This window comes from Octodon degus, unplaced genomic scaffold (genome assembly GCF_000260255.1).
Source record: "Octodon degus isolate 3935 unplaced genomic scaffold, OctDeg1.0 scaffold00057, whole genome shotgun sequence".
Lineage (NCBI taxonomy): Eukaryota > Metazoa > Chordata > Mammalia > Rodentia > Octodontidae > Octodon > Octodon degus.
Genome location: NW_004524633.1, coordinates 7,896,090 through 7,911,068, shown reverse-complemented (window position 1 = coordinate 7,911,068; position 14,979 = coordinate 7,896,090). Strand labels below are relative to the sequence as shown.

At 39.4% G+C, this 14,979-nt stretch overlaps 1 protein-coding gene across 1 annotated transcript in view; it reads right to left on the bottom strand.

Moving 5' to 3' along the window:
• Lrrc7 (leucine rich repeat containing 7) overlaps positions 1–11,849 on the bottom strand; it is a 369,797-nt gene extending 357,948 nt beyond the window's left edge. The window contains 1 exon segment of the mRNA XM_023718276.1: positions 11,647–11,849. Coding sequence (XP_023574044.1) covers positions 11,647–11,835 — 189 coding nt within the window. The 5' untranslated portion in view covers positions 11,836–11,849.
• Between the last annotated feature and the right edge of the window lie 3,130 nt (positions 11,850–14,979).

The following is a 14,979-nucleotide window of genomic DNA, read 5'->3' as shown; positions in this document are numbered from 1 at the left end:
ATAAAACAAAATGTCCTGCTCAGACCTTGCACAGGTTGTCCCTCCCGGCGATTCCATACTCCAAGATCCACTTCATGTCCTTTACCCTAACCCTCCCCCAAGCAGTTCTGCTGCTTAATTACCACCATGGCCTTGGCTACCGCCTCAGGTTTCCTCCTACCATTGTTTATTTGCCTTAGCCTTTTGCAGCCAGGTAGCTTTTGTGAGAATAGGAACTTGGTGGGTTTTTCCTGGATAGAAGAATGCACCGCGGGCACCTAGAACAGAGCTCACACACAAGGTACACAAGGGATATTCGTGGAATGAAGGGACAAATCTATTCAAATATTTGACCTAAAATATAGAGGCATTCATACTATTCTAAAAAAGCTGGTTTTAGAAAAAGCAAAATCAGCAAATGGGTTGCCTAATCAGGTTTTAATGGGATTCGCTTTGTGTAAAGGTTAGAATTAGAAGAAAGCATGAATAAGCCTTCAGTCAAAAGATCATAAAACAGTTCACTGAAGACAAGGTTGCTAGAGCGGCCCTAGCTGCTGACTGCCATACATAATTAAGAATGCTGATATGATAAACTTTTTAAATAGTAAAAACTTTTAAGCAAAAACGGAAACCTCAGTAAGTAAAATATTTTCCATGTAAAATCTATACTTTTGCCCATGTCCTCCTTCCCTTTCTTTAATAGGTCCCAAAAGAATCCACCTACAATATTTATTTGTCAAAGAAAAGTAACTTCACTTGAATGCCAAAATAACTGCCATGAACAACAGTCTTGAAAAATTATGTTCCAGGTAAGAACTTAAAGTCAAATTTTGATTATTTATGTATCACTTATGAATACACATGAGAATGTTTCATTCTGGATGTAGTTTTATACGTTTAGAAAATTTTTAGGGTTCTCATGCTGGAAGACAGAAATGTATCCGTAAGGGATTGAGTGTGGTTAAAAAAAAGAAAGATCAATTATTAACCTTTGAGAGCCCTGCATGGATCTGCGTGAGGTTACTTATCTATTTTTTATATTAATTTTACTGAGAAAGAAGTAGCAGTCAGACAGTTTTCAAAAAGATTAGTAGGACAGTTACACTAACTAATACATTGCATATTGTTGACTTTGTGGGTCACTTATCTAAAAGGAGAAGGCTCTGGACAGCCCCACGCTTTTGGAAAACACTTCAAAAGAATTATTGTCGACATAAAATTATAAATGGGGTAACAATACAGAACAAATAGCAGTTTTATGCTCTGCATTTGTAAATTTATGTCATGTTTAATCTACAGGAAATCATATTGTATTCCTCACCCACTAACAGTTGCTGATCCTGGTAGCACGCCCCTTGTTCCACTAGAATCTTGACCTTCATTTCAGTGCGATCCTCACTGGATATTATTTGGGGGTCTGTCCAGAAGTTGAACATCTTGAACAGATGTCATGGTCACATGGGGGCTTTTGGAGGTAGTGATCCTCACAAGAACACAGGATGTGACCCAGGTATGCATTCTGAGTAGCTTTCTTCATTCTTATCCTTTTTCCATACAAAATTATTTAGGTTCCTATTAATTTTATGAGCCACAAATATTTATCTGTACCTAAAATGGTCAGTTATTTTTGTGGCCTAAAATTCTGAATGATACAACTATAAATCCATCTGGAATACTAAATTCATAGTCATTGAACCAATTAACATTTTTGTAGTGCTGTGTATGTCATCTTAAAGAAGCAAAGTAAACTTCTAATCTCCTTTAATATTAACGTGAGCCATTTCTCTCAACTCAAGATTTACAGATTACTTTGCTGGTCTTAAAGAGCTTTCATGTGCTCTGTATGATTTGATCTTTCCCATGATCCTAGGAGATGAAAAGAACAAATTGGCACCATCTGCTCCAGGTGGAGAAGCTGAAGCTCCAAAGTGTTTACCATTTGGAGTCACAGGATTAATTAGTGGCAGAACTTTGTTAACTGTAGGTCCTTTCTTGGTAGAAATTCCTCACTGCACTTCAGTGCTTCTGTGGAAACAGCCAGTCACCACACTCTGCTTCCTTCTACTCCTAGTGGCTTTTATCTGGTGATGAAGAAAGCAAACTAATGTCTCAAACACTATGTTTGGTTAGGTGAAATGGAACTTGCCTCCACACTCCGACACGTGCAACAGCAGGCCCCACAGCACTCTTCCCGTGACTACTGCGGGGAGACAGTGCATTCCTTCACTTGAGAAAATATGTGACAGTTCTAACTCACGTGCCAAAGTACTCAGAGTTTGAGACAATAAAGAATGGCAAAATGTCCTGTATTAGGTAGTGGATTATGGAGAACCCCCAAAATTGAGATGATTGCCCTCCAACTCTCAGGTTAATCATCAAAAATAACGTTTTAAAAATCCCTCAAGACTGTAAATTGAGGAAATTTTATTGCCTGTGCCTGTGTGCAAAGCTTTGGCCACTGTCAAATGTCCTGCTCTGTGTGCTAGCTGGTGGCATCGGTGCTGCTGTTTTCTTTCAATGACGCAGTATACAGGCATTATCTTTACACGCGTTACTCAACACAGTCAGGTTCTGCTTACTGTGAACAGGGGGTACAATTAGGCACAATGTTTTGTGGAAAGTGAATGTGGAGTCAATGGCGCTGGTATTTGATGGAGGACAGAGGAAACAGCCTTCTCAGGAGAGGTCTGATCAGAGACCTAGAGGGAAAGAAGACACCAGCCATGGAGAAAAGCGAACCTGGCAGAGAGATGACCCGGAGCACCTCTCTGAGGAGAAAGCTTGGGTGGCGTCCACAGAGGTGATCGGCCTTACCAGCTCCACACAGCTGGCCAGGTCCTGTGTGTTGGTCTTGACCTTGGAGCTTTATTCTACCTGCTCACTGCTGGGTTATTCAGACCCATTTAGCTGTTTGTTCATTTTCTGAAGGTAGTGAGGATTTCTGCTGTTTCCTGGGACAGTGACTGGAGCCAACTCATAACAAAAGTTTTACCAAATTTTTATCACACTTGCTAGAGGGATAAAAGCTTCAGAAAGAGGAGCTCCAGAACTGCTTCAGAAAGTGACAAGGATGGTAGGATAAGTTCAGCTGAAGAAAGAAGTATTTTGAGAGGGATTAATTGGAAATATGTCTTTTACTGCAATCATCTTTCAAATTTTAAATATTCACCCTCTGTGTTGATCACCCATTATATCTCTGTATAAAAGATTATTATTTATCAATGAAAAGAAATAGAGTAGTCGTGTTTGCCCCAACAGGAATGAAACTTGACAAGTTGCACAGTGAAGGAGCCAGTCCCATCAGGCCCGAGGCTGTGATTCTATTTACAGGGCATGCCTCGATTAGGAAGACCCACAAGAAAGAAGGTGTTTGGTTAGAAGAAGCAGGAAGTGAAGAATGACTTTTAATGAATACAGGGTAGGGGGAAGGAATTTAATAGTTCTAGAATTAGTGGTGATGTTTGTGTAATTCTGTAAATAGTACATCACTGTATTATACATTAGGTAAAGAGGAATTTGATGGCACACAAAACTTTGAAAATAAGAATGTAATTTAGTTTCTGTGTTTCCCTGGAAAGGAAAACACTTGTTCTCAGTTTATAAATGTTTGCCACATTTATCAATTAAAACTTTGCTTTTACAATAAATAATGAATAGCATATATGGAAGTTTTAAAATGTTTATTTAGTGAAAGAGATGAAGGGTCAGTAGCTACATTTTGCTGGACTTTGGAAGTCCAGCGACTGGGGCGTACTAGGGGGTCAGACAGGCAAATTCCACCCGAAGTGGAGATGCAGTCGAAGTGCCTCCAGAGACCGAGCAGGACTTCAGAGCACTGACAGCTTGTGACTCAAATTGGCATGTGCGTCTTTGGTTTTCTTGCTGACTTTAAATATTAATATCATTTGCCTACATCTCTAAAGATCTAGCTCTGTGTCTTCAGTGAGTGTTTTTATGGCGCTCTAATAGGAAGCTAGAACCTTAGCTCACTGATACAAAAAACAGTTCATCAGTGGTCTCTACATGTGAACTGCTTAAGACCACCAAACCTCAATGTCTAGGCAGACCAGAAATACTTAGAACTGGCTTTGAACATCTTATGCGCTGTTACTATCTCCTCTCCTTCTGTTCACTATGACAAACAGACTTTTGAAAACTGTAGAAACCTAGATCAGAATCAACTGAGCTGCCATATTCCTCTCAACAGTGGAGCCTCTTTGCCTTATAGCATAATAAAGTTTCCCAACCCCCTCGCCCCAGTGGAAATTGAACTTTTTATTTTAATTTTGAGACACCATCTCACTAAGTCAGAAAATTGTGAGAATGGGCTCAAACTCAAGATCCTTCTGTATCTGTCTCCAAGAGTTCTGGGATTGTAAGCATTTGCCAGCATGTCCCACTTGTACCTCTGTTTATTTCTCTACTGGTGTCACCACGATTACTGAGGGAACACAGGCAACTTCTAGTCAAGTCTTAGTGGTGATTTTGTGCTATGCAAAACACAACTAACTTTTGAGCTGAAACTTTTAGTTTGAAATGAGCTTTTCCACTATTGATTTATGTATTAATAACTGAGTATTAAATTAAATAATCTCTAAGGTTGCATCTACAAAAAATGGTATTATGATTCTGAGGAAATTCTCTGAGGAGTTATTGATGTTATCAAGATGGGCTAGGATAGTCTAGGAAGAAAAATCAATTAGCTGTTAAGAGAAAGAGGTTATTTTTCTAGAAATCCAAGGTTTGCTGGTCCCAAAATGCAAGTTTTTAATCTTTAAAATATTTTTGAAACAGATTATAAACTTCAAAGTGAGGAAAACTTCCAAAGTCCAATGCTTTAAATTTAAATTTAGATAGATTTCTCTTAGACATGATTACATTGGTCAAATTTAGTAAATTTTCTTATCTGTATTGTAAGTCTGTTGACATGTTGACTTTACTAAAACTATATTCTCTTTTAAAAAATTTTGAAGCTTCAAGAAATTATCAAGGTTTTGTTTTTCTCAGTTTTGTCTTCCCACACTGCCTCATATATAATACAGATTTGTCCATTATTTTGTCTATTTGTTTAAGTTATTAATTCAAATCAATGAGTTTTTCACTTACTTTAATAAGGAGCATGAGCTTTGAGGTTATCCATCATTGTAAAAAAGGTATATTATTCTATAGTTTTACACTTTGCTAGGGAAAATTAAGCCACATTGAGTGAAGTATTCCTAATATAAATACTACCTGTTCCTTCAAATCTAATTTTCATCTTTTCTAACACTCTTGACATATTTTGCTAATGCAACTAACTGTGATTTTTTTTTGTTCTCTACCCAGTCTATAATACATTAGATTTTATGACCAGTTAGGATATTCTCAAAAAAAAAAAAAAAAAAAAAAAAAAAAAGATAAAAGGGGCTGGGGAGATGGCTCAGTAGAATAAGTGCTTGTCCAGCAAACGCAAGGGCCTGAGTTCAATCCCTGGTTCTGAAAAAAAAAAAAAAAAAAAAAGATATTCTCAATATAAACTGTCAAAAACCAACAAATAAAAAATGTTTACCCAACAATATTTTACTATAATGTAATATCAAAAACAGAAACAGCCACTGGATCACTGAGGCAATCTGAAATACTAGTCATGAGAGCACCAGAACTTAATTAGTCATCTTTCTTTAGCTAGGACAGCTCTCCCACCATCCTCCAGTGAAAGGAGAACTTTCACTGGGCTCAGGGTTTCAGAGGTTCCAGGCAATGGCTGGTTTGATTCAAGTCAGGAAGAGCCTGGATAAGGGTGTGGAAGGAGGAAGCCGCTCACCCTACGGCGATCGAGAAGCAGAGAGCAGCGGAAGAGCAGCAGAAAGAAATAAACCCTTCCGAGGCACGGTCTTAACAGCCCACCTCCTCCAACTGGCCCCACCTCCAAACGGGACACCCAGCAGGGAGCCTTGATGAATTCACCCACTGGCTAGTACAGCGCCTCGGTGGTCCAGGCAGTTCTTCTGGAGTCTTTTATTCAGTCTACTTAACAAGATTAACGAGGGAAAACTTATCCTTTATCAGACTGATATCTGACTTCATCCACTTAAAGCACACTAAATCTACAAACAACATTCCATAATCCAGTGTAAGATGGTGAAACTGCCCTGTTCACAGTTTAAAATGCACATCTCTCTCTCCGAAGTCTCGACCATTGTCCCAGTATTGTTCCAGTATTGCTCAACAGTCCAAGACAAAGTCTCCACTAAGACTCAAGGTGAACTCTTACCTTGTGAAGCCCTACAACAGTGGTGGCGAATCTATGGCATAGGGAGTGCTGCAGCCAACCGTTTGTTATCAATGAAAGCTCTAAAAGATTCACCATCATTGCCCCTTGCATTATAAAATTGAAAACCAAGTTATATGTTCCTAATATATGTGATCCAATCTTAACATTCCCATGCCAAAAAAAAAGGAATAGGAAGACAGAAAGGAATCAGATCAGAACATTACCACAACCCAGCAAGGCCAACACTAAATCCTATAGCTCTATGTTCAGCATCCAAACATGGTGTAAAGATGTGAGCTCTAGAAGGACTGGGAACCCCTTTCCTTTTGGACATGCCAGTTGTAGCCAATGTGGCCTGGGACTGGCCTTTGTCAACATGGCCTTAGGCTGAACCTCTTGGGCAGGCTCTAGTCATTAATGCAGTTTTCCTTAGCAGGCATTCCACTTTCCTGGTATATCCAATATCCAGGGTTCTGTCCTCCACTTTTGAATTCATCCTGAGTTTCCTGTGTCCACCTTTCAGGGTAATATTTCATGGATGATCAGGCCTTCATTTGAAATCTTGTTGAAAGACTCCATGATCCAACAATGCCTGCACCATGTGCGCCTGGAGAACCAGCATCATGTGGATGACATCAAGGTCTGCCACCAGCTCAGTGACCAGTTTCTCTTCGCCATGGTCTCAGTGTTTTCTGAGTTTTGGGGTGGCTTAGCTAGGTAAAATGCATCCCAGAGCCAATTCCTTAGGTGGCCCTTCTCAAGAAGCAGCCTGGGGGCTCACTTCTCAAATGAAAGCTTTACAGTTTTGCATTCTCAGGTTTGCTGATCTGTGAGATGCCCTCAAGGGATCTTTCTTCTTGACTCTGTGCAAAGTATGGTGTTTCTTTCTACTGTTCCTAAATTCATTAGTAATTATGCCTCCTTTGGGTCTAACTTTACACTTGGAGTACCCAAGGGTCGTATTTTATGCACCCAAATACAATGTTAGGTTGCCAAAATTTAAGTTTTAAATGTTTCTGTTCTGAGTTTTTCTACTAATTTTCACTATAAATCTGGTTACAAATAGTTATCAATATCTAATTTATACCCTTAGCATTTAGTTGCATTGGAATTTCCTCTATCAGATCAACTATTCTGTCACTGTAAAACCCCACCTCAGAGAAGTTTAGGGCATGAGCAAAACACAGACAAATTCTTTTTCAGCATGTGCCTTGTATGCCCTCCAGTCTAGTTTCAAATACTCATTCCCATGAATCCCCACGAGCCTGGGCTTTCCTATCCACATTCTTATCAGCATTCTGGCCTTCTGAACTGTGACCAGCATTCCCCATCAATTGTTGCCTCTGCACATTTTTCAAACTCCTCCTAGAAACTAGTTCCAAAAGCTTCTGAGTAGATGATCATGCCTAGTCACAGCAATGATCCTGTATCTCTGTCATCAATTTTATTTATATTGACAAGTTTTCCTGTTGCTGGGAGAAAGCCTCCGTATGCATAACTTAAAAGAAAAGAGGTTTGATTTGACTTGGTTTTTCAGAGTTCTTGGTGTATATTTGGCTGGTTCCAAGGCATAAGCATCATGGCAGAAGAGCATGGTGTAGCAAAGCAGCTCACGTCACAGTGGTTAAGAAGGAAAGTCTGGGGAATGAGCACCAACAGGAGACTCGCCCTCTGAAGGCATGCCTCCCGTGACTGCCTCCTCTACCTTCCAACAGCACACATGTTGGATTAATTTCTGTTATCTCTTAATCAAGTCGACAATTAAGACTGCCTAGCACACAGAAGGATCCAAAAAATCTACAAATGAAAAAATAAGGTGGCAGAGCAAATGTTTAATCAATGTTTATGATTTAATTCCTCAAAGAGGTCACTACTTTTACTACAAGTCTTTGAAAACATTATATATAATCATTAAGAGCAAAAATTCCTCCTAAAACAATCATTTTGTAATTGTTTATTGGTAGTGTACGTTGTATTAATTTCCCCGAAATTCTTTCTAGCACTTTCCCTGTATTGCCGCCATGAATTGCATCTCTACTCAGCGGTTCATTTTTAAGTAATCAAATGTGGATAATCCAGTATTTCTTGCCATAGTAGTTTGTTTGTAATCAACTACAATGTAATGGGAACAGAAATGCATTTATGATACTGTTCACACCAATGAGATCCCAGGATAATTCATTGAGGAATTCTGAGGGAAGGCACTTTTTCCTTTTCAGAAAGAGTTTTCAGGGGCTGGTTTTTCTCTTTCTGGTATCTAAGAAAATGGACTCCAGAAGTGGTGCATTCATGTTGTTACCATCTGAGAAGCCAGCTTCAGAGGAAGAGAGACTCTACACCAGGCTAGCGACACAGATCAATTCTGAATCCTGACCTGAGATGGACCTTACTTTATGGGAGCCAAACAAGCCTCTTTCTTTTACAATTCAGTTTGAATTATCTTTTCTATTGCTTGAGATATATAATGCAACACAACTGATAATCATTCATTTTGTTTTTTAATTTTGAAATGCACAAATATAACCAGGTCCTACTGCTACCATATCTCAACTGTTGCATAATTTATATCATCCCTCAATACAACAGAGACTTTAGAATAGACATGCAACCTACAGCCCTGGAGGCTAGTGATGCGGGCCTACAAGATCATAAATTTTTAACATTATTATATTCTTTTTTATGTTTTTCATTACTGTGTTTCATGGTACCTGCCCTGCACAGGCAAAAGGAGAATTCGGGGTAAAGAAAGGCACAACACTAACTCTGCATCTGGTGCCACCACAGTTAGACGAGTGGAAATCCATGTTTACCAAATATTGTACACATTTCTGTGACTCAATGAGTAAAGTACAGTGATGACCAATAATAGTATTACAATCATCCTGCACTATGTGTGTCTATAAAGACTGGCAGGCACTTAAGCACACAATTGCCTTCTTATTTAATTAATGTATTTTGGGTTTTTGTAGTATTTGATTTTAATGTTAAGTAGTATACAAACAACTTTTGTTACACACACACACACACACACACACACACACACACACACTTCCTAGATGGTTCAAGACAATTCTTCTTTACCAAGTCTGGCTTAGGCAAGCCATGAGGTTGGACACCCATGTTTTAGAACTAACTTAAGTAGATAAAGCATGAGCATAAAAATATAATTAAAGGTATCTCCTTACTAATAACATATTGGGAAAATATATGGACCATTGCACATATATTTTTATTTATTACTAATTCACTGTTATAACTAACCAAACAAAGGATCTTAAGATTTATGTTCCAAGGTTACTTATAAGGCTCCTGACTCTTACGTGATGTGTAAGAATCTCCATTGGTGGCATCTCATTAATATTCTGAATCTAGCAATAAGAAGCAGCTTTTAAGACCTGCCCTCATCTGGATCCTTCATCTGCTCTCTGAGTATTGTTAGCACTCACCAACACACCTGCCCCTTGCAACTACAACTCTGCTCCTCCCAGCCATATGCACCACTTGAGTTCTGCACCAGTGTTTGTTGGTTGAGCCCTTTCCTCTCTTCCCCAAGAACTGTTCGTTCTTCTACACATGAACTCCTCCACTTCCTCTGGCTCTTTAGCTTTGATCGTGTGTTCCTGAGCACTGGCCTCTAATGCTCTGAATTTTCTCTGAAATTTAGCTGCGAAGTCCTCAAGAGCAGAAATTGATATTTATGTCTGTTGTGACATCCCCAAAGCCTCAAGTACTGTAGAGCATAGTAGACAGATATTAAACATTCATTTAGTTAGGTGAGCATGATTTTACTATTTATCCTACAAAATATGTTTCATGGATTTAGAAAAAGAATTTGAGTTAAGACAAAATTGATTTTGCAAATAAAATATGAAATACTCACACTTGAATTTTGTGTAAGTAAAAAAGCTTTTTCTGAAAAAAGTATAAATATACCGCATTCATTTTTGGGGGGACATAAAATTGTCTATTTTTAATCCACAATTCAAACTTAATTTGCTCTGCTGTACTTTATGCGGCAATACTACACTACTCTGACCTGAGATACAAGCAGTTGTACCTATTTTTCTAAATTAGACCAAAATACCACAGTAGTGATTGGTTTAGCCTTACATGGTTTTGTTTATCAGGTCATACTGTACGTGAAACTTTCGCTAGTGCTCCCCACCTGGCACCAGTAGAAAAGAGTGTCCATTATTTGAAAGTCACCATGAATGTCTGTGTCCACAGAAGCTGGGACAAATGAGGTGTCAAACCCACCCCAAAATTTCCTATTCTGGTGGGGAGAGCTCACTCCAGCCCAGCCTTTCTTGATGTCAGTGCTAATATTGACATCATGAACGCAAGAGATTTGACACGGCTCCATGGAGAAAAGACCCGCAAGGTGTCAAAAATGACTAATATTGTTTCTGAATTACACATTAAGTAGTTCCTAATTTTCAAGCATTATGTCAACACTATGATTTACGATCCTAAGGGAAATGAATTATTCATCACTTGTTTCGGTCAGCACATTGAAATCTTAGATTTCCATAATGACGAAGCTCCAGTTTTTATTGTCCAAGATTCTTTTCTTATTCCTGATTATTTTAAACACTTCTTTTAAAAGCAAAAGCAATAGAAATGTTATATGATATCATTTTGTCCTCTCAATTCAAGGCCTTCACAGGTAAATGTCATACTGGCTACTTAGACTAAGGGGCTTATTGAAGTGACTGTTCAGATGCACCCGATCAGATCGGACCTTTCTCCTGAGTGACTATGATCTACTTAAGGTCATATTTTATCATCCTGCCTTCCCTGTAATCGAGAAGAGGATCATGGAAGAGCTGGTTTTCCTTGCGGTGCTACAATGACAATGCATATATGTGTGAATTTTGATCATTTAAACCTTTGATAAACTATTTTATTAGCTATATGTCACATAAATTTAGTGATATTTTTAATAATCAAATATTTAAATCCAAGAACAAAATGTTTTTATTAAGCTTTAACTATATATGCATGTGTTTGTGTAAAAGCATTTCTCAGATTTAAAATGTATAGTATAAAATATTAAAACATCACTTTAACAGGTAACATATTGATTTCAAGTTCTAGGAAAATGCCATATTTTTCCTTTGTTTTTCTAAACATTATCTATCTCAACCTTGCAATCTGTATTTTTATAGAGGCCACTTTAAAATAACAAGGTATGATCCATAAAATGATTTTCTTTGGTTTGTTATCACTATAACGCATGAAATGACAAATGGAATCACATTAAAATTTGACAAGAATATTGAGGGAAGTTACAGCAATTCAAGCGACTCGCCAATTACCCACAGAGAAGGCTACAGTTAACGCTATCGCGCTGCAGATGCTCTGGACATGGGGAAATCCGCCTCGACTGCGTTCTCTAGGCTCTCAGGAATTACCTTGGGTAGCTCTTCAATTTGATTAGCATCCAGATAAAGCTCCTCTAGAGTTCGCTCGAAGTTAAAGACCTCCTTTGGCACCTGCTGCAGGCTGCAGTGGGAGTAGTCTAACACCGAGATGATCTCTTCTTCACCCCGGAAGCACCGGCACGGCACCAAGCGGCCGATGATCTTCCGTTTGGTGGTCATCCCCAGGCACTGCACTATGGAGACAGAGAGAACAAATTGTTTAAAAAATCACAACAACAAAATACAAAATTGTTTAATCTACTGCTTTTTTTTTTTTTTTTCTCCGAATGCCTTCAGGGCAGGTTTGGCTGGCTTGAGTTGTGGGGATCAAACCACAGCAACCTGAACCTGACTGCTTTGTTGAAGCAGCCACTTAAAGAACTGAGCTAAGGGGCAGGCCCCCTCAACCGCTTTTTGAACTTCCTTTTCTAAGATATTTATTTATTGGATACAGTTCAGACTCGTAGTGATCCTCCTGTCTCAGCCTCCCCAGTGCTGGGATTACAGGTGTGCGCCACCATGCCGGGTTTTGGGGCCAGCAAGGCGTGCCCAGTCAACTGATTTTTGAAACCATTCTTGTGATATTTAAAGCTTCAAAATTTAATTTCAATATGAATTTATAATTCTAGAATTACAGCTGATATAGGACACACACGTACACTGTGGGGCTGAGTCTTTACAAAGCCCAACAAGGAATGTGAGACAGGTTTTATTTCAATTTGAAGAAATGCGCTCAGACAGGTGTAAAGTGTTGGTACCATCATATACTTTGGAGGAGCTGGATCAGACCAGACCGTGCCCCCTGCTCCGTTCTATTATTTTGACTACACTCTAAATGGAAACAAGGATTTATAACACACTTTTACAGTTTACACAAATTGCAGTGTTGAAAAGAAACTCCCAGCCGTGTTTAGCAAAGATATTTCTTTCATTTCTGCAAAACAGTATCCGAATGTAGCCTGCAAACTTTGGATGTGTTCTTGTTGACTCCCGAATTCATTCTAGCAGTGAACAGACACCGGGTCACCACTGGGTTCCAGAAACTGATCTAGATTCTCCAGAGGGAGGGGCAAATTGAACAGGCTGGTGTTGGAGCCACAGTTTAGAAATGAATGCTATTCATTCCAGATTGTCAGTCCACTTTTATGACTTCTACGATTCAGGTGCAGGAGAACAGCGTGTAATCACTGTAGAACTTCCTGTGGTATCCTTGGCATCTTTTTCCTACTTCTGTAGGTCAAAACGACCCAATGTCATGCAAGCTTGCAGAGACTCACTTTGGGGCACTTTGTATACTTCACCTGCAGTTTCTCATGCTATGTTCTCGTGGATTAGTAGATCTTGGGACTGGGCTTTGCTCATCCCTGTACTTCTGTTGGTGCCCAACCCATCACGGTTATTCACTAACAACGGTACAATGAGCAGATGAATACATGGGTGAATAAGTGAGTCTGTTTGGGACTCTACTTGCACAAGAAACTCCATTCTAACGTAAAGGTCACTGTGCCTGACTGTGACCCCAGGAAGAATGATTACATCGCTTCTCAGTGGTGGTTGCTATTTCTCCATGTTTTAGGCAAGTTCTTGAGAGAGATTTTGCCTTCCTTACTATGAAATTGATGCCACATATGTGGTTTGCCAATGACAAAATTTGTTTTCAATGAATACTACTCTGTATTTCATCTATTAATTTAATTTTGCTTGGAATATAAATTTGTTGGTGAAGTAAAAATTAGTGATATTTTATTAAGGACTGTGTAGGAGTTTTTTTTAATTGATTAGTTTATGTCCAATTTGGAGGCAACCAGGTAAAATATGCTTAACATCTGCTAGATTTCAGCACAAAGCTATTCTTCTTCCTCCTTTAACTTGGCAAATCAAAGAAAGGATGTTCTGGGGGAGGCTGGTGAGTAAGCATTTGCACACATTTGCTTATATGTGGCAATCTGTAGATGGTACACTGAAAACCCTAAAAAGATGACTTTTCCCTTCCTTTACTGTCTATCTCCCAAGCTCCTCCACTTCCCATTTCTAGCAGCTAGAATCACAAGACTTTGAAACCCTGGTTATTAATTCCTGAATTCTTAACTGCTTTCCTGCCTCTACTCAGGATCCAGCGCCTCATAGACATCCCACTGAAGGCCCCAGGAAATACATGATGTCTACTAGGTGCCCAATAAATGCATGCTGAGGGCTTTGCAGTTTTCGAGGTGGGTAGTGATAGCAGTAGCTGTGAGAATAAAGAGAAGCAAAGAGCTAGGAAGATAGACGAAGACACGAATTCAGAAGACTGCGTTATGGATTAGATGGGAGGTGAAGGAGGAGGTCACGGAGGAAGGAAGACATCTTGAAAGAGTGGCAGACTATTAATGTAGATAAGCTACAGAGAGAATGACTGCTAGCAGTGAGGCTGTACAGCTGAACCACGCCACACATGCCCTGCAGTTCTGACCCTAAGAGGGGTGATGCATTTGCTGTTCATGTTTCTCATTGTTCAAAGTCTCTCCCTCGTACTTTTGTGTGGGACCATGTGGCTGTTTCTCTGGATCTGTTTATTGCTGCCACTGCATGGACTGTTGTTGTTGTTGTTGCTTTAAATCAATCAAAAGGAGAAGGGGACTACCCAAGCCTGCACCAGCACTATTTACCCAGTGTCTACCATCCATCAAAACTTTTGGAATTTAGAACACTTAAGACAGCTTTCCCTCTAATTAACCCAACATGTAAACTCTTGTAGCTGTCCTCTGTCTTTCCACTCATCCTGAACAACGTTCAGAAGCCAGGCCCCATCCCAGTTTCTCCTTTCTGCTTCTCCCTCTGAACTCACACACTGTGCCTTACAGCACCGACTCCTTTACTGATCCCTGCTTCCTTTGACCGGATGCTCATCTTCTTGTTAGCAAATAAAACTTGCTTCTTCCTATTTTTTTTTTATAGTAAATTTTAAAAATGGAGCATGTTGGGCTGGGATGTGGCTTGGTGGTAGAGTTCTTGCCTTACCTGCACAGCCCCCAGGCCTCCCCCACCCCAAAAAAAAGAGAAGAAAAGAGGCTGATTCTTTTTTTTACATCTCATGCTGATTAACTTGCTTCTAGGTTGGACGGACAGACTTTGTTCCCCCTGGCTGGCCCTGTAGAAGCCATTAGTCTTCTCTTACTCTATGAAACACATTTCATTGATGGCATCATTTCCTAATAGTTATTTTTTTCTACTCTTTCCCAGGTTATTCATTTTTCCAATCTCTTGAAAGCTTCTTTTCGCTCATTGATGGCTTTGATGTCTTGTGCATGAATTATTTCTCAATCATACCTCCATCAATTCCTG